Genomic DNA, 22,036 nt, shown 5'->3' with positions numbered 1-22,036 from the left:
TTTTTCGAGATATCTTTCTATGATGGCTCTGACATTGAAAATACTTTCTCTTGTACTTACATTTTCCTTGAAGCCTCTTTGTGTATTATTTATTTCTAGGTTTATTTTTCTTTTATTTATTTCAAGAATAACATATAGGAGGACTTTTGATACTTGACTGATGAGGCTAATTGTCCTGAACTCTTCACATCTTGTAGCTTTAATATCTTTGGGTAGAAATTCAGTCTCGTATATCTTATTGCATAAATTTATTAGAAATTTCAGTCCTACTTCATCGAGAGCCCTCAACCATTCTGCCAAGATATCTATTCCTGTAGCTTTATGTGGTTTTAGTTTCCTGACGGTTTTCAACTTCACAAAATAAAATGGGTGGTCCTTCTAAATCAGTCTGTTCGTGAGTATTATTTCTTTGTTGCTCGTATAATTTCCTTGTGTATTCAATCTGTCTTTCCGTGATTTCTTTTTTATCCATTAGAATATGGTCTCTTGAGTCTCTAATGACACTTGCATGATTTACTGTATTTGTCTTGCTTGTCATTTCACTGATCTTTTCATACATTTCTCTGCTTCTGTGTTTTCTATCAAGGTTTTCTATGTCTGTGCATTTATTCGTAATCCATTCTTCTTTGGCTTTCCTGCATTCTTTTTTTATTTCTTTATTCATCTTTTATATTCAGGTTTGTTCTTTAACTTTTTTCTTTGTTCCATCAACTTTAATATTTTTTCATTTATCCAAGGTTTATTCCCTTTCCTTTTTAATTGTGGGAGTGCATTTTTGGCTGCTCATTGATGCTATTCTTGAATGTTTGCCAGTTCATGTTAATTTCATCAATTGGTGTTCTATTTTCCATGTGAGTTGTGGTGTCAGACTTGTTAAGGGATTTTCTGAATTCTTTTATAAAACAGTCTTTAACTTCTTGGTTGTTTAAGTGAGTCTGAATTATAAGTTTCTCTTATGAATGGTTTGCTTGGTATCTTAAGTTTTATTTTGATTTTTGCAATCACTTGGTTGTGGTCTGATCCTATGTCTGCTCCAGAATATGCTTTCTGTTTGTGTTATTGCATTTTGGAATCTTTTGCTTATTATTATATAGTCAATTTGGTTTCTATAGCTGTCCCCAGGGCTTTTCCATGTATATAGTCTTCTGGGAGGATATTTAAATAGTGTGTTGGCAATTATTAGGTCATTGGTTTCACAGAATTGAATTAATCTTTCATTTCTGGTTCCAAGCTCTTGGTTTCCCATGCAAAATAAGATTTTTTTCGGAGCCCACTTTTGCATTTAAGTCACCCATTGTTATTATAATATTATCTGACTTAGCACTAGAGATTGCAGCTCGGATGTCTTCATAAAATTGTTCTAACTCTTCATCTAGGTGGTCTTATGTTGATGCATATGCTTGGATAATATACAAGTTGAATGGTTGTGCAGTTATTTTGGCTGTTATGATTCTGTCATTTATGGGCCAACAACCATGTAGAGATTTTGCAATTCTATTACTTGGGACAGAGTAGATTATAGTGTGATTTTTTTCTTATTATTATTCCTGTATCTGTCCAACTTACTTCACTGATACCTGCAATATCAGCCTTCATCACTTCTAATTCCTGGATTAAGTTGTCTAATTTGCCCACATCATAGAGTGTCCTTACGTTCCATGTTACTATTTTCAAGAGATTGCTCTTGGTTTTCAGACAAGGGACATCTGGGGAAGATGATATTCCAACATCCTCCCCGGAGGGGTTGGAATATCATCTTCATACACTACCTTAGTAGTTCTTGTCTTACAATTCCCTGTTTGAAGAACACAGGACAAATTAAGAAAATTTATAAAAGATAAAGGAAATTAAAAGCTGATTTCAGCCCAGAACAACTTTCTGCAGAGACCATGAGGGCAACTTGCTTGGTGGAAAGGAGGATATTTTGAGAAGGTGGGCAGAATATTTTGAAGATGAGCTTAATGAACCTTTGGCAAGTATAAGAAAAGCTGAGGCAAAGGAAACACCAGAGCTACACATGGTGGAATTAGCACTAAAGAGAAGGAAAAATAATACTTGTGAAGACAGAATTCCAGTTTTATTAAAATATGGTGGGCAATCACTATTAATTAAAATCCGTGAGTACTTGTCAGAGGTATGGGAAACTGAGTTTATGCCTACTGAATGAGTTACTGCTCTCTATCCATAAGAAAAATGACAAGTCTCAGTGCCAAAATTATAGAAGGGTATCACTGTTAGCACTGACTTACAAAATATTTGCAAGGATACTGCAGCTAGATTGCAGTTTTATAGAAGAAATGCTGGGTGACTATCAACGTGGCTTTAGATATGGTAGATCAACAATATACCAGATTTTTTTTACAATATGAACTATAATGGAGAAATGCTCGTAGCATTTCTCCATTTTTATTCTCCGTTTCTCCATTAATATTAACCTGCACGATTTGTTTACAGACTTTAAACAACTCTGTAATAGTATTAATAGAGATAAGCTATTTAAAGTCATGAGGGAATCCAAATTCCACCCAAATTGATAAGATTAGTTAAAATGACACTCAGAAATACCATGTGTAGAGTACAAATACAGGGTGATCTCACACCAGAGTTCAGGATAACCAAAGGATTATGACATGGAGAGCAACTATCAATAATGCTTTTCAACCTACTACATGCCTTGAAAGGGTAATACGAAATGTAATCATAAACAGAGGTGGAACTATTATGATTTGAAGTCTACAGCTTTTGACTTTTGCAGATGATGTGGACTATATTGGAAGGACTGAGAGAAGTCTCAGAGAGGGTTATAGACAAATGAGACAGGAGGCAATTCAGTAATAACAGAAAGTAATGATGTGTCAGTTGAAATTACTTATAGAATTGCTGCAGCAAATAGAACTTGTTATAGTATTCAACCACTATTAAAATCTAATTTTATTTCGATAAAAAATAAAATCCAGCTATATAAAGTAATCCTCAAACCTGTACTTTTGTATGGCTGTGAAACATGATCCAGACAGATCAAGACTGATTACAAATATGGGAATGAAAAGTATTAAGAAAGATCTTTGGCCCAATTAATGAGAATGGACTTTGGAAAGTGAGGAACAACAAAGAAATAATGGAGAAATTCAATGAAGTGGATATTATTACTGAAATAAAGGTGAGAAGACCGAGATGACTAATACATGTTCAGCGAATGAGGGATGACACAGCTGTAAATTCATGTTTGGACTGGGTCGATCTAGACCCAGAGGACAACCAAAAAGAGATGACTTGTTGATGTGGAGGATGATTTAAAGAAAATGAAAGTAAAGAATTGGAGGAACAGTGCACAGAATCATGAAAAATGGAAGGCTATCCTGAGACAGGCCCAGGTCCTAAATGGATTGTAATGGCAAGGAGTAGTAGTCGTAGTAGTAAAAATTCACAAATTTAATATCCCCCTATGCCCTGTATTTGATAGCACAGATAGTCCCACTTATAAACTTCCCCAACAGTTAGCCAAGTCTCTTGTCTCCCTTACTCGCAACTCCTCTACGTTTGTAAAAAATTCACTCCATTTCAAATCACTAGTTAAAAATCATATCCTTAAAAATTCAGACATAATGGTTAGTTTTGATGTCACCTTTTTATTTACCAATGTGTCGCTAATAGACACTCTTGATTTGATCAGATATAAATTTCCCCCTGATATCTTTGAATTATTCAAATTTACTATGTATGCATGTTACTTTACATGGGGAAGAAAAATCTACACACAGATTAATGGTACTGCTATGATTTCCCCTCCCCCCTCCCTTTAGCAAACTTTTACATGCTTACCACATATAGGCCTCATAATGTAGTTATGCCATGTTGATGATGTGTTTGCCATTTGGGCCCCATGAGACACTTTGGATGCATTTGTCACTTACCTACTTAAACAGCCAACACCCTAAAATCCGTTTCACAGTAGAAAAAGATTCTGATAACTATTTACCTTTTCTTGACGCATTAGTCACCAATCTTTCAGATGGACCACTATCAGATGGGTTCCTCCTCTTTCTCTACTACTCGCTCCTCTAATACACAGGAACACAACAATATCGTTTCTGTTCTCTGTGTCAGAGGTATACATCAGAAAAGATAGCCAAAGTACTAATGAATCATGGCCTTTGCCCCACATTCAAACTGCATGTTAAATTAACAAATCTGATCCGTTCGCTTAAGGATAAACTTCACTCTCTAGCACACCATGGAGTGTATTCCTTGTGACTGTGACTTGGCCTACTATGGGCAGACAGGAAGATCTGTTAACATCTGCCTGGAAGAACATGAAAAATACATTCACTACCATTATTATGGCAAATCAGGACTGCAAGCCATGCTTTGGACACCCCTTCACACAGGATTAAAGGAAGAAAACTAATGTTCTATTTAGAAGTCATTATAGAACCGAAAGATTATTTTTTGAGTCAGCCATGGCTATGAAGAATTCCAAATATGGTTGCATTAATTTGCCATAAGTTTGGGAGACTTTTATCTTAAGAGCAACTCCCACGATAATTTTTTTTTTTTTTTTTTTTGCATTTGTCCAGTACAATTATATTGTTTCACTTACTCACTATTGCGTATACATGCTGTGTTGTGCTCTGATGATGCTGATTTGAAATTCAGGAAAATATAAGCAATTTAATAAAATATCTTTTTATAAAATAATCCATTTCGTGTTGTTAATACCATTAAAAATAAGAGTCAGGAATCAAAAGCAGTTATTTAAAGTATATAGTTCCAACTAGAAAGATGACTGGTATTATAAGGAATGTGAAGAAATATTTGAATATAAGAAGAGGCTAGCAGTGCTGACTAAGCAAAATCCTCCATCCATCCATCTGTTCATTGGACATCATCAAATGCTGTATGGCACTCCATTCCTCATGGCAGATTGATTAGCAAGGTTAAGTTTCAAGGAAATGGAAAAGTATAAGGCAATAGAATAACATAAAGATTGTGCTAAAATGGATCCTTCAGAGTATAAGTTTGCATTGTGCAGTGGTAGTTAAGATTTTGGAATAAATGTTAAGGACTCGTTTACAGTAATGAATGGATGATGGTGAGACTCTTTATGGATTCTAGCATGGATTTGTTGAAGATTTTAGTTATCTGGTCAGATTTTATAATTTATTTATATGAGTAGTTGATTAGGAAAAGGCATATATTGTTACATTTCTGGATTTTTGCAAATGTAATTGACAAGTAGCTGCATAACTAATTGATATTTAAGCCAAAATAAATTTATTTAAATAATTGACTCATGGATGTGATTGGCAATTGACAGCCTAACCGATATCAAACAGTTATGTATGGGGAGTAGTATCTAGAAAGAGGAAGGTAACAAGTGGGGCTTATTGGTTGAACCTACAAACCCCACTTGTTGCCATAGCAGTTTCAGTTTGGTCTTTATGTTAATGATATTATGATTATGAGGTATACAGTTCTCTGTAAATTATGTTAAAACTGGCATGAGTTATTAAAAATGATTCTGATGGAGTGGCTCTTCAGGAGGATTTAAATAGACTGGAAAGGTGGGTGAATAACCAGAGTAAGCAAGAGATTTGGGGTTGATAGTGGGAGACACATTCCAAAGGTGAAGTTTATTCAGCATATTGCTGTCATGGTGAGGACATTTTACCCCAAACAGACCACATATGGTCTGTGTACTAATCCCTCAAGAGTGCAAAGCATGATAGCAAAGATACATCACAGGTCTTTGTATATTGAGTATGAGTATTAAGAAATTTAATTTCTAGCCGGCCTGGTTGGTTAGCGTATCTGCTCTCCAGCCAGAAGGCTGTGGGTTCGAATCCCGCTGTGGACATAGATGTTTGTGATTGTCTGTGAAAATACTGGTGGTGGTGGTGGTCAGTGGTAGATGGCATTGGTGTAGATGATAAAGTAGTTACGATTGGTGGAAATGGAGAGTTGTAGAGTAGGTGCCCCTCCGTCGATGAGTCTTTGGACTCCCTGGAGGTGTTACGTAATAATAATATTTAAATAATAATAATAATAATTAATTTACATTGTTTGAAAAAGCGCTTACTGGACAGTCAGTACAGAATTTTCTAACAGTCAACACAAGAAAGAATGTGGATAGTGGGATATTCCTGGAAGTTTCCACAATACAGGTGGAGTAATTGGTACATATATTACCTTAGAGCATGCCCGGAATCTCGGGTTTTTCATCCCACATACAGACAGATCGGCCCTTCAGAACACGCAATTTACAGACAAAAAAATACTAGTTGTGGTGGTGGGCAGTAGATGGTGTTGATGGAGATGATTGGTAGAGGTTCAGTGTAGTGGTGGAGACAGTTGTATAATAGGTGCCCTCCTGCGATGAGTCTTCGGACTCCTTGGAGGTGTCACAAATAATAATAATAATAATAATAATAATAAATGAATGATTTAAATATGTGGTATGATGAACTTTGTTGGAGCTGGAGTGGATTTCCTGCTGTGAATCTCATGTGAATAACTCCAGTGATGATGATGTAATAATAACTTGCTTCATTTTCTTAGGGAAAAAATAAAAATTATCCATGCTTTTTTCAGTTTTAAGCAGTCTACCATTGTCCAGTCATCATTTGCTTTATAATTAATATAGTGCACGACTTCATTAATAATAACTAGTGTCTCTATGCTTATCTATGTATAAGCTTGATAACTGAAACATATAACAAAATTCATTCTGTACATGATGGAAAAAGTTAGAGAAAGCATTGTTTTCTTCTCCAAATGGAAATAGAATTGCCCTCTGGCAACTGTCTTCAGTATGAAATTATTAACTTTTTGCAAATACTATATATAAAGAGTGAACTTTTACATCATGTTGTGTAGCATAGTTTGTTTTTGAGGCTTACACCTTTAATCTCAATCTTATTTTTAGGCTTCTGTGTCTCCTCTCCTGCTTCCAATATAGTATAAGATGTTACTCATGACACTAGTTCTGGTTTTGGGCTTGTTTTAGTGTTCTACACTGAGAAATAGCATCTTCTGATCAAAAAATGTAATTTGTACTTTTTCTATAACATTCTTCATAACATAAATAAATATATGTAAATTAACATTACATAAATTAATACGTAAAGAAGAACAAAATAGTGTTTTTGGTTGACATGATTTTTTTATTTTATTTATTTATTTATCTGGCAGTTATCTGTACTAATCATATACATATAACTATAAACTTTTACAAAATCATATATAAATTAATACAGAAGCTGGTAATTACTTTAAAAACTATAATTTCTGATATCACCATTTTAATCAAGGATAATTGTCCTAATTGAATATTATGATAAAATAGGAATAAATAAGCTAAAAACTTTACTTGCAGTTAAAAATTTTTCATTTCACACCTCTAGTAAGCAAGATGACATTGGTCAACAAAATTGATTTGCCATCTAAAGCCAACTAGATACAGATAAATGTGCATAAACAGCTGTATATAAATAAACATATAGAAATAGAAATAAAAGCAAATAAACATCTTGGCCTCTGGCCTCAGATTCTTAACTTAGCCTTTTTAATCATAGGGTAATATTTCTCAGTGTGGAACACCAACAAGAAACTATATATGGAGCAACAAACAAAGCAGAAGAACTAGTTCAGTTATTTCACCTGTTGGTAAGTCTATACATTTGAAAGAAGCTATGGTTACAAATCCAACATGAGAAAGGAGCAGTTAACTATGTTAATTACTTTAATCCCACCTATTTATATATTTATTCATGTTTGTTTATATTAATATATGACAAAATACATAATATGATCTATTTTTACAGTCACCAATCTCTGTGAAGAAAACAATGGAGGTTGTAGCCACTTATGCTTGCCTAATAATTCTTCATATACTTGTCTTTGTCCTAGTGGATACCCACTGCAGGATGATGGGAAAAGCTGTTCTCAAGGTAAATTTTTAATTAACTCACCAAAAATATTTACTGAAAAGTATGGAAAAATACTTGTGTTAACTAAGATGGAACCTCAACCATGATGAGTCTCATAACTCAATGGAGGTTCTAATTATTATTATTCAGAATCTCCATTGAGTTACGAGACACATCATGATTTTGGCTCCATCTTAGGTAACACAAGTCTGTCATACTGCTCCTTTTTAAAGCTCTTCCACTGTTTTCTAATCTCACTACTCTCCTAGTCAATGCATTCCACGATCCAGACAACCTCCATGCAAAAAATCTTAAAATCTTACTCACTGCTTCTATCGCAGCTTCAAAGGATGGTGAAATTAGTAAATAAATGCAAGTAAAAGTTACAATATGTATATTACTGACATTATTATGGTAATAAAGTAATAACAATATAATAGTAATTATTAATAAATACATATTTCTTCTTCTTCTTTTAAAGAACATAAAGCATAGCTTTACTAAAACGTACTTACTGTATATGATGCATAATATTAGTTAGGTTAATTTTTTAACAATAATGAAGTCACTATTTCCGATGAAATATTCAAACTTTATCACTCTGCTATAATAGCATCTAGAAATGAAGCTACTTAAAAAAAAAATAAAATAAATAAAATAAAATTTAAAAAAAAAACACGAATAAATATGCATTAACATGAAGTGAGAAATCTCTCCATGCAAAAAATCTGTATCTCACCTCCTTGCTCATGCTCCTTGCTCCTTGCCATTCTGGAATGACCACTTGTTCTCCCCAATCTCCCACCATTTTATGAACAACCTCTTGAACGTTAATCCTGTAACAACCCCTTACCAGCTTGTACCTCTCTGTCATATCACCCTTCCTCCTCATATCTACTAGACTCTGCAAATTGAATCTTCTCAACCTTTCTTCATACTCAACATTCTAGAGACCAGAAACTACCTTAAGTCAATTGCCTCTGGACTCTTTACAATATATCTTCAAACCCACTTTTGTGGGTTTGAAGAGATATTGTATGAAAATGTATGAAGAAATTGTATGAAAATTGTATGAAATTGTATGAAGAGATATTGGTCTGGAAAATGCAGATGACAAGGTGTCCAGAGAAAAGCTTTTTAAAACACTCCAATCATATGGAGTGAATAGAACATTATATAGAGCAATACATAGTCTATATTAAAATTTTCAGTCAGCAGTTACAATTCAAGGAAATACAGGAAGATGGTTTGATGTGAAATCAGGGATAAGACAAGGATGTACATTATCTCCAAACATTATCGTTACCAATTATTATTATTTGACCTCCATGGAGCCAGAGCCTCATCATGGGAAGTAGGAAGTACACACTATCACACACAAAGCTCATCCAACAGTACCTTAAACTGATTCAATGCATCTACATTCACAACACACTCATGCAGTGCATTCCACTCACCAACCACTCTCAATGTAAAGAACCTGTTCCTCACTCCTCTGCTCATATCCTCTTTATACAGTTTCCAGAGATTACCTCTTGTTCTACCATCCTCTCCCATTCTATGAAAACTCTCTTACATTTCTACTTGATTACAACCCCTGACTAGCTTGTGTGTCTTAATTATATCCACCCCTCCTCGTATTCACAAGGCTTTGCAATTTACATTCTCTTAATCTGTCCTTGTACTCTGCATTCCAAGACCACTGACCACCTTTGCGAATCTTCTCTGCACCTTTTCTAGCATATCCTTATCACCATGAAAATCTGGTGATCAAATCAATCACAATAATCCATATGAGGTCTGATGAAGGCCTTATACAATGGTATCATAACCTCTTTATTTCTGCATGTCAGAGTCCATTGCATCATTACCATTAGCTGATGTGATATCTTCAAAACTTGTGCAACGTAGCACCAGAATTTCGGGTCCCCATTCATCATCATTCACAGATCTCTCATAATTGCTTACCAAATTTTAAAGTCTTACATTTTGCAACATTAAAATGACAGTTCTACTTACCTGCCAATTCATGCAATCTATTCAAATCCTCCTGTAAAGCCATAACATCTGCTTGACTGTGCATTGCACTCCCCAATTTTGCATCAACTGCAAACAGCTACATATCACCAGTTAAACACATCCCAATATCATTAATATACAAATTGAACAACAATATCATCCCAAAACTGACCCCTGTGGCACAGTGACCTTATTCTTCCAGGATACTGCACCCACATATTCAACTTTCTGATAGTTGAATTTCTGACAGCCAGTCAGATATCCAACTTACTAGTCTGTTATCCAGTCCCATCCATTTCAGTTTATCTAACAGCATGTTGGGTGACAATCTATCAAAAACATTTGCAAAATGTAAGTATACTATGGTATATGCATCCCCCTTATCCAAGGCATTATTACCTTGTTATACTACATTAGTAAGTTAGTAAAACTTGATCTCTCTTTAACCAACCCATGCTAACAGCCACAGGGAGGTACACGCATACTCATTTCTCTATCCTACTTGATACAAAATTAATAACGGAAAAAACTCACGTATAAAGATTATTTAATAGTATAATTTTCGCCTGTGTCTCACAGGCATCTTCAGTACATTAAGCTCAAATTAAATAATAACTGGCAATTCCAAAAAGCGCCACCTAAGTAGCTGGTGTAAGATAACTGAAAAGGTCAATATCTTTCCTAAAAAAATACTATTAAATAATCTTTGTACGTGAGTTTTTCCCGTTATTAATTTTGTATCGATATGTCTACTCACGGTATACCTCTTTTAAAACTTACTCTATCCTACTTTTCACCACTCTCTCTCCAACAGCTTTGCCACATCTCCAGATATACAGATTAGGCTATAATTTGTAGCCACAGCCTTATCACCAGCTTTATGCAGCAGAACAATTTTACCTTTTTTCCACTCTTTTGGAACCTCTGCTATTATAAGACTTAATTAACTACCAATTCCCTGGAACACTCACTTAGACTGTGTGTTGATATATCATCAAATCATGTCACCTTATTGATGTCAAGTTTATTTATTTCCTCATATACCTCCTAGTCATTCGCAATTAAGCCACACTCTCATATGTCCTCTACACTTGAGAGTCTTGTGATTTCACCCTGATGAGGAACAAACGTCCTTATAAATTGATCACTGAATACCTCAACAATCTGCAGCTGTTAATATTCTACCATTTTCATCCATTAACATCATCTTATCATAATCATTCTTCTTTCTACTTGGTACATATCTGAAGAACTCTTTAGGGTTTGTCTTTGCCCGATTTGCTAATTTCTAATAGCCAATTTTATTTGTTGTCCTCTTACTAAGTCACACTCCTCGCTTGTTCTTTGTACTCTTCATGTAATTAATTGTTACTATTATTCATCTTGTACTACCTCCAAAACTAGATTTCATACTTAAGAATCTCATTCATCCATTTTACATTTACTTATTCAGCCATTTGACCTTCAGAATACATTCATGCTGTTATATATTTCTTGGTCAGTTTCCAAGCAGCATTTATATCCTTAACACTCAACTCCTCACACGATGAGGAGTTGAGTGTACTACCCCCAAGCTGCTTCCTAAGCTTGTCATAATTACCAGCCTTGTACTTCCACATAAATCCTTTCCTCCAAGAAGTCCATATGTCTAGTACCAACCCAGGTGATCACTTCATGATCACTCTCACCAACCAGAGCAGAGTATGAAATTTTGCTCACAAATCCGCTGATGAAATGATCAGATCTAAAACCATTGATTGTCATGTACCCTCTGTTATCTCTCAAGAAATTCATTTTTTTTTTCTTCCCATATGCTATCTCTTCATTCCAATCTATACTGCCATAATTAAAATCACCCACAATAATTACCATTCCTTTGTTCACTAACCCAAATTGTTTATACATTTCTTCATCACCACCCATCACATTCCCTGGCCTATAACAACATCCAACTAAATATGTCTTCTTGTCAACCTCCTGTTGGTGAGAGTGATCACTTCATGATCACTCTCACCAACCAGAGCAGAGTATGAAATTTTGCTCACAAATCCGCTGATGAAATGATCAGATCTAAAACCATTGATTGTCATGTACCCTCTGTTATCTCTCAAGAAATTCATTTTTTTTTTCTTCCCATATGCTATCTCTTCATTCCAATCTATACTGCCATAATTAAAATCACCCACAATAATTACCATTCCTTTGTTCACTAACCCAAATTGTTTATACATTTCTTCATCACCACCCATCACATTCCCTGGCCTATAACAACATCCAACTAAATATGTCTTCTTGTCAACCTCCATGTTATATCACACTGCCTCATAACCATTACCACTATTTCCCCCCCTTTCATATCTACCTTATGTGGACTTAATTATCCTGCTATCATCAGCAGCACTTCCTATCCCTTCTTGTTGTTTCTATCCTTGCTTGCAAAAAACTCTTGTATCCTTCTAAATCCATTCCTATTCCCTTTATGATATCATCTTCATTCAACTATGTTTAGCTTATTCCAACTATTTTGGAGTGAATAAACTCAGTGAGTGAAACCATTTCATCTCCCTTATTTCTGATACTCCTGGCATTTGTAAGTAAATACAGTTCACTTTTAGGTCTATAACCATTCCTACCTGACACCATTTGTTGGCTGTGCTATACCTGCCCTTGCCCAATCAGTTTTATCACTGCTTATTTTCTTTATCTGCTGAGTCTCAACTTCCCTGATCTATTCCCTAATATTGGTCATTCCCATACATACATTCTCTACTGCTTCCAACATCCTCTCTCTCTCTCTCTCTCTCTCTCTCTCTCTCTCTACGCCATGTCTCCCTGTCCACCCGGGCTCTCCCCATTTCCCCGTTTGCTTTGTATTTCCATTCTCTCTCTATCTCTTACACTACTACTACTCTTTCCATTGCCATGCATTTCTGTCTCTTCAATACCACTCTCCTGATCTTTCACTCCATCTCTTACTTCTGCTCTCTTGCTTGCATCACATACTGTACTTCCATATGGCAACAGTTTATCCAGTTCACTCGCTCCAAAGCCATTCCAATGCAATCTATCACATCTGTATAATTTCATTCTTCCCTCAAATGCATGTCTTACATCCACAAACTGCACTCCCTTCTCCTCACAGCTCCCCTAGCATGCCATTCACAACTCTTTCTGAACTCATCATTGTCATACCTCAGCAACACACTCACATTCTTTCACTTTATACTGTTATCTTTCACTCTACTCAATAACCTCCTGATATTTGCCCTTACATTTTCTTTTTTTCCAATGAAATCATTTATCACCGTGTTTCCTTCTTACGTCCAAAGCATGAATTATCTTTCTCATTCTTCCTCCTGGATAGTAAACCTTATGGGCTGTCTCATTAACCAATCCTCTAACAATGTAATCTACATACACTGCTATTCCCGAATCACTTGTCACCTCTTTTGCCATTTTTTCTGTCATTCTGTTTTTTTGCATGCTTTCATTTGTTTCCACTAAACCTCTAATATCACTCAACATTTTTCTCATTTCATTTTTCATTTTGAATAACTGTTTCATCAAATCCTACATTCCAGTAAATTCACTCTCTGTCACTGCCATAGTTGCGCTATCCCTCATTCTGCCACACCTTACTTCCGTTTCCTCATTTATACTTCCTTTCTCTCCATTATCAGTTACTTTTGCTTCTACATTATTGTATTCTTTCACTCCTCAGTCTCACTAGCTTTCGTTTATGCTATCTTCCATTCCTTCAGTCTGTTTTGCCTTCGTTAACTTGTAATCTAACAAATTATTGCATTTTCTACAAATCCATACTTTCTCTCATCTGCTGTTCAGTCGCCATGTTTACATATTACATTCAGGACATTGAATCATTTTTGAAAAATGTCCGTCGTTAATGGCACTTGATTTTCATGATATTGATTAACATTCACATGGTTAACCTCATGAGTACTGCAATTGCATTCCGTTCAAAGAAGGCAAGATTCAAAATTTCAATTAATAAAGTTATTAACAGAAGGCCAAAGATCAAGAAAACACGGTAGGTTTTTAAAGTAAACAATAGTATACTAAAATTCAAGCAATATCCACCAATTATTATGCAAAATAGCACTTATCTTTTCCAGAGCACTTTATTAACACTATGACGTTGCAGCTGAGCATGAAATAATTTATAATGCTTAATCATTATAAATATCTATAGTTCAGATATGCATGTTCTGGCATTTGATATCATGCACTCTTATTTTGCAGCCTAAGTAATTAAACTGTTTCACCTGTTCTCTTAATTTATTTTCTTTGACAAATGCATCTGACTTTTGATTTCTTTTTGTATATTTTTAAATTGTACCATCTGAGATTAATCTCTAATCTCAGATGATATGGTCACTTACACAGAATGGGAGAGGAAAGATTAGCAAAATAAGTGTTCTTTGCCAGGTTGACAGGAAACAGACCCAGAGGAAGATGTAGATGGATTGATACAGTAAAAAGTGCCTTAAAAGAAGATCTGATACTGTTGACAAATAATAGATTAATTTGGAGGAAAATTGTTGATCAGAAGTTAGTAATGGTGTGACTTTTTTCATGTAATACTATTATAATTATCCTGTACACCTCCTGAGAATACATATCAGGAATTTGACGATGATGATTAAATTGTATTGTTGACTTATTTTGTTTAATTCATAGGTGGCTAACAGCAGGCCCACGGGCCGCATGCAGCCCATAGCGTTATTTTGTGTGGCCCTTGGCAGGATAAAAACTATATTAAATTCTATGTATTATCAATTTAGCTATTAGTTTCGACTGCAGATTTTCTGATTGATATACTAGTTATATTCATTATTTCTGATGATGGAAACAATTTATATTCTCAACATGGAATCAAAATTGCTTTAAAAAGATTACTCAATTTATAAAATCTACTGCTTCTCTGTGCGAGTTGTAGTAGTGGGAGTGGTAGATTTCTATGCGCTCCAGAGTAAGGCATCATTAAAAGTCACTTGCTTTGCTCTGGTTACAGTGATCAGTTTCAGAGACTCAGTTTCACAGTTAACAGTGTTATTGTTGCAGTTTGTGTCCCCTGGTCAGTTACTTCAGCCTTTGTGTACTATGAGTAAGAAACATAAGATCTGTGAAGAAAACAGGTCATTTCACGAGAAATGAGAAAATGAATTTCTGTTTATAAACAATAACTACAACAAACCACAGTGCCTTGTGTGTTTGCAAGTATTGTCTGTGCACAAGGAATATAACCTCAAACGTCACTACATACAGCACCATGCCACTAAATACCAAGAATTGTATGTAATTTAAAGAGAAAGGTTAGTGCTCAGAAATCTATTTTTACTAAACCAACATCAATACAAAAAAGCTCACTCTTGGCATCGTTTGTTGTAAGCACAGAGATAGCAAAAGCAAAAAAATCATTATCTGATGGTAAATTTGTAAAACACTGTTCTGTGAAAATGGCACATGCATTTGGGGAAGATAAAATTGTCGGTGAGTTTGAAAGCATCTCACTATCAAAACAAACTGTAACAAAAAAAGAGTTGAGGAAATAGATTCTCACATATTAAATAAATTAAAAAGTGTTATTACAGATTCGGCTTACTTCTCATTGGCTCTGGATGAATCAACTGATATAATAGATACAGCTCAACTTCTAATTTTCATTCAAACTGTTTCCAAAGACTTTGTTATTAATGAAGAGTTACTAGCATTAGAGTCATTGCATAACACAGCCAAAGGTCAAGACATTTATGATGCAGTTATGAAGGTTGTAAATGGTAGAGGTGACATCAACTATCTCACAGCTATTGTGACACTATTAAATTGGAGTTGTGTGACCTTCATTCAAAGTGACTCCTTCTTCCAGTCAAGAGTGGAGATAGGCATTGACTTTTGGAAACTGGTACCAAGGGAAAAATATCCTGCAGTGAGTGATTTCAGCTTGAGAATTGCATCTATGTGTAGAAGCACATACATATGTGAATGCACTTTCTCAACTATGAGGGCAGCTAAATCGTCACAAAGAAGCCGACTGACTGATGACCACCTTCAGGATTTGTTATGAATATCATCCTCATCGTTGAAAATTGACTTTGATGAACTTGTTGCTGCACATGAACACCCACAGTGTTCTCATTAAGTTGTATTACATGTAAAAAAACCAGAAATATATAATTAAATTTAATTTAACAACTTATATTTAAAACAATCAAGTATTTTATATTGTTCTCCCAGTAGTAAAATGATTTAACAAATATAGTAATTCAATACATATAACTATTGTCTTGAAAAAATCCAGAGTTTATTTTTATTTAAGTTCTGTCTAAAAGTGTGCAGCCCATGATGCTACCACTTATCATATATTGGCCCTCGTATAGAATGAAGATGACCACGCCTGGTTTAATTCGTAAACTGATTTTTGAAGGTCATCTTCATTGTCTTGTCATATAATCTTATCATCTGCATACAGCATTGTATTGATAATTCTTTTGGTTTACTGTTTTCCATATTTTAATAATCTGATCAATATATCAATATATATTGATATATTGATCAGATATATTGAAAAGAATTATCAATACAATTATCAATACAAAGAATTATCAATATATATATATATATATTGAATAGAGTTGGAGATAAGCTACATCCCTGTGAAACACCTTGATTAATTTCCATCTCTTGTGTTAATTTATTACCTAACTGTAACTCAATTTTTGTTTCTTTATATAAACTTTGTATAGCTTGTACCAAATGTAATGGATATCCTTGTTTTTTTCATTATACTCCATAAGTTTTCTCTACATATATTTTTTGTGAAAGCTTTCTCATAATCTATAAAGGCCAAATGTGTTTCCAAATGAAATTACCATCTTTTTTTTTTCAATAATTTGTTTTAAAACATATATATTGTCTATACACAATCTTTCATGCCTGAAACCATTTTGTGCTTCTGAGAATATATTATTTGCAAGATTTCTATCTTTATTCAAAATTTTACTGTATATTTTGTAACTTCTACTTAATAAACTTATTCCTCTAATTTCCACAATCATCTCTTTCTTCAAGACAAGATATAACCATAGCTTTTGACCTTTTGACTGATCTGACAGAACTCACATTTCCTCCTAAGGTTATTTATTATTATTATTATTATTATTATTAAAACAAGACCTCATGGAGTCAAAGACTCATCTAGGAGGTCCTTTTATCTCACACACATCTCATCATACCGGGTCTTAAACACATTCAAACTTGGAATGCCTTGCAGACACCACACTCTCAGGCAAGGCATTCCAATCATTCACAACTCTGCACGAAAAAAACCTGCCTCTCACTCCCCTACTCACACCCTCTTTATACAGTTTCCAGGTATGACCTCTGGTTCTCCCCTGATCTCCCACTATTCTCTGTAGAACTTCTCCACCATTGATCCTATAACAACCCCTTACCAACTTGTAGGTCTCTATCATATCTCCCCTCTTCCTTCTCTCCACTAGACTCTGCAAATTACATCTTTTCAATCTTTCCTCATACTCGACATTCCAGAGGTCAGAAACTACCTTAGTCAGTCGCCTTTGCACCCTTTCCAACATCTCTTCATCCTTCTGAAAACCAGGTGACCAAATCTGGGCACAATAGTCCATGTGTGGCCTAATCAAAGCCTTATACAATGGAACAAGAATCTCCCTACTTCTACACGTCAGTGTCTTCCTCATCATTCCCAGAAGTCTTTGTGTTGTCTTCACAATTTTGGCGACGTGTCCCCTAAATTTTAGATCCTTATCCACTATCACTCCCAGATCTCTTATTTCCTCTACTTCCAACAATATATTCTCACCAAGCATAAATTCTGCATCCCATCTTTGTTTTCCAAATTTTAAAACCTTACATTTTGCAACATTGAACTCGCATCCCCATTTGCTTGCCCAATCACTCAATTTATTCAAGTCTTCTTGCAAGGCCACAACATCTTCACTACTCTTTATGGTTCGTCCCAACTTTGCATCATCTGCAAACAACTGAATATCTCCATCCAAATCTTCGCCAATATCATTAATATACAAGTTAAATAGTAATGGCCCTAAAACAGATCCCTGAGGCACTCCACTAGTGACTTTCCTTTTCCTGGATATTGCACCCCCATACACAACTTGTTGATACCTATCAGATAGCCAGTCTCCAATCCAATGCACTAATCTAATATCCAACCCCATCTGCTCTAGTTTGACTGTCAACTTATCATGAGGTACTCTATCAAAAGCTTTTGCAAAATCCAAGTATATTACTGTGTATCCTTCTCCTCTGTCCAAGGAAGCAGTCACTTTATTGTAATAAGTAAGTAGATTACTAAAACACGACCTCCCTTTAGCAAATCCATGCTGTCCATCAAAGATTATACCATTGTTGTCAACCCAACTCTGGATCCAAGTTCTCACAAGCTTCTCCAACAACTTAACCACGACACCTGACACACAGATAGGCCTATAGTTTGATGCTTGAGTACGATCACCTCCTTTATGAAGTGGCACAATCTTGCCCTCCTTCCACTCTTTAGGGACTTGACCAAGTGCAAGACTCGTATTAAAAAAATATGTCAAGGCAGGTGTCAACACTCTGGCACATTCATTCAGAATACGCGGTGATATATTATCAAGTCCCACAGCCTTATTTACATCTAGTTTACTCAACTCCCCAAACACCTCTTGCTCACTTACAGTCAGTCTCTCCTCCCCATCATCAACTGCTCTTAATCTCTCCATGAAGTCACATTCACAAGATTGAAAGATCTTTATGAACTGCTCAATTAAGTATCTCCACCACACATTCTGCAACAGCTGTCTTTATACCATTTCCTCCAATCAATGTCATCCTTCCATAATCATTCTTTCTTTCTTTTGCTGGCTACATATCGAAAGAACTCCCTAGGATTCTTTTTAGCTTCATTAGCTAACTGCTGTTCATACCTCTCTTTAGCTACTTTCACCAACCAAGTCACTCTCCTTGCCTGGTCTTTGTAGAACTCATGAAATTGGTTACTTCCACTTCTCTTATGCTGCCTCCACAATGCCCTTTTTCTCTGTATTGCATGCTTAATCTCTTTATTCATCCATCTCACACCTAACTTATTTAACCTTCTCACCCGTGGTATACATTTAGACATTGCATCTACTAAATATTTTTTGAAAATCCCCCAAGCTGCATTGATCTCTTTTCCAGCTAACTTCTCATTCCATGCTACACCTGCAAGCTGTCTCCTGAGCTCTTCATAATCACCCCCCTTGTAGTTCCACATATACCCTTTTTTCACAGGGGTCCTTGCACTGCTGGCAACCACCCAAGTAATCACCTCATGGTCACTTTCACCAGTTGGTGGATGATTTGATACCTCATTGATAATTACATCCTCCGATGAGATGACCAAATCCAAGACCCTTAATCCTCTTGTGCCCTCTGTTACATACTGTCTGAGGTAGTTATCCCTCAAAAACTCAAGAAACTCATTTTCTTTACTTCCAGTTGCTATCTCTTCATTCCAGTCTATATTGCCATAATTAAAATCACCCATAATGATCACCCTTTTCTTATTTGCTTGGCTTATTTGACTATACATTTCACTATCACCACCATCCACATTACCAGGTCTATAACAACATCCCACCCAGTATTTGATTCTATTCACCTCTATCTCACACCATACTGCCTCAAAACCACTGGCCCCATTTCCCTCTTGCATCTCTACCTTGTATGGACATAACTCTTTCTCTATCATCAATAGCACTCCCCCTCCCTTTTTATCCCTTCTATCCACACGAAACACATCATACCTTTCCATCTCTATTCCTGTCAGGATGTCATCCTCATCTAACCATGTCTCACTTATTCCGACAATCTCTGGGTGCACAGACGCAATTAGTGCAACCATTTCATCTGCCTTGTTTCTTATACTTCTAGCATTGGTATACATACACAACAACTCATTTCTGGATCTACAGCTAGTTCCACTGATACCACTCACTCGATGTGATCTCTCCATGCTGGACTGGGGCCATTTCCCTTTCTGCTTCTTCATTTTAGAACCCTTTGCAATTCCATCTGTTTCCTTTTGATCCCTGATCATCCCATTACTTTCCTGCCTACACATTCTCTCACCTCCTCTTGGAGCATCCACCTTTCTCACGCTGTGTATCCCTGTCCACCCTGAGCCTCGCCGTTTCCCTGCTCCTCTTGCACGCCCATTCTCTCATTTTCTATACTCATACCACTCACTTCCACATTCATTTCCACTCCTTCAATCTCTCCTGTCTTACTCTCCTGTTCTTCCACATCACTCCCCTCTCGATCTGATTCATTCTCTCTATTCACTTCTCTACCTTCCAGCAGCAGTCTCTCCAAGCGACTCACACCATAACCACTCAAATGCAGTCCATCGCTCCCATACAGCTCACTTCGTCCCTCAAACTCATTCCACACATTAACAAACTGTACTCCCATCTCCTCACACATTTCAGCCAGAATATCATTCATAATCCTTGCTCTCTGCCTCATTTCACCACAATCATACCTAGGCAACACACTGACCACCCTTCCTGTCACACTATTCTCCTTTATCTTTCCAAGCAGTCTCCTGACATTCATTTTGACATGCTCTTTGTTCTCTCTCAGATCATTTGTACCAATTGATACAATTAACTCTTTTGCTCGTTCCCGCCTCATATTCAATGCCTCAATCACTCTACTCATTTTACCGCCTGGAAAACATACCTTGTGCATTTTATCCATTATTAAAGGTGTGATATTTTATCCTATATCACACCTTTAATAATGGAGTCGCCATACAATGCCACTCGCTCATCTTTTGTTATCTCTTTCATGCCATCATGATTTATTTTAATAGTTTTGACCTGAATTCTCTTAATTTCATTCCGCATCCATTTCATTTCTTGCTTCATCCAATCCAATTCACCTTCTGAACCTCGTGACACATTCACTCTATCATTAAATCTTTCTAACTTTCTAACTCTCGACCCCCTCTTCTCACTTTCCCTCTCATTCATCCTTCTTTGTTTCCGTACTTTCGGTCCAACATACGTCCAACTTTCACTATCATTCTTCTCACTTTCACTCTCACATATCTTTCTTTGTTTCCGTACTTTCGGAATAACATGCGTCCAACTTTCGCTATAATTCTTCTCACTTTTACTGTCATTCATCTTTCTTTGGTTCAGTACTTTCGTTCCAACATGCGTCCAACTTTCGCCATCAGTCATTCTTTTTTCACTATCATTCATTCTTTCGATTTTTTTTACTTGTGATTTCTGCACCACGCCATTTCTACTTTCATTCGTTCTCTCAATTTCGTTTCTTTCCGCCTCACTTTCATCCCTTTTAACATCAGTTACGGTTGTCAAATCGCTCTTTTTCTTTTTTCCTGATTTTTTAACATTTTTTCGCCTGTCTTTCTCGCCATCCTCTTTCAAACGTGCACTCGCGACATAATCGGTACTAGCACTTTCTGTCATCAACTTCATATTCGCATTCATCAATTCCTCACCAATATAAACTTCAAGAATCCTTGTTGTAAATATTCTCCACCATATTTCCATGCTTTGTATTTATGCCAGCTAATCCAGTTGTTTTTCTGTTTTTTATACCTTTACTGCATCTTTTAGTTTTTCCAATCTAACTACATCAGTACAGATTCTTTCATTGTTCTTTATTAATAAATTTGGATCTTCTTCTTGGCTTCCGTATTAAGCAATTGTTTGCCTGTAACATTTTCAAGGGTTTAAAAAGTCTTCTGCCCATCTCCTCCTTGGTCTTCCTCTTGATCGGTGTCTCTTTGGTTTATATTTCCAAACAATATTTGGCCATCTGTCCACAATCATTATTTTTATGTGGTTTTTCCAGTTCTTTCTATAGTTTGTGATGTCTTCTGTTATGTGAATTATGGATAACTGTTTTCTTATTTCTTCATTTCTTATCTTGTCTATTCTTATGTAGCCTACAAGTGATCTTAGAAACTTCTTTTTTGCAGCTTCCACTTTTTTTATCTTATTCTCCCCAAG

The 22,036-nt window shown here is 35.7% G+C and overlaps 1 protein-coding gene across 1 annotated transcript in view; it reads left to right on the top strand.

The window, feature by feature from the left end:
• The window catches only part of LOC150092820 (low-density lipoprotein receptor-related protein 4-like), a 1,164,745-nt gene that overhangs the window by 719,868 nt on the left and 422,841 nt on the right, over positions 1-22,036 (top strand). The window contains exon 17 of the mRNA XM_090414290.1: positions 7,824-7,949. Within this exon, the coding sequence (XP_090270416.1) occupies positions 7,824-7,949 (126 nt within the window). The remainder of the gene's footprint in view (positions 1-7,823; positions 7,950-22,036) is intronic.

Source organism: Typopeltis vanoorti, chromosome 25 (genome assembly GCF_054136105.1).
Source record: "Typopeltis vanoorti isolate ZY-2024b chromosome 25, IOZ_Tvanoo_1.0, whole genome shotgun sequence".
Taxonomy (NCBI): domain Eukaryota; kingdom Metazoa; phylum Arthropoda; class Arachnida; order Uropygi; family Thelyphonidae; genus Typopeltis; species Typopeltis vanoorti.
The sequence above is the reverse complement of the archived record's forward strand: the minus strand, read 5'-3'. Positions and strand labels throughout refer to the sequence as shown.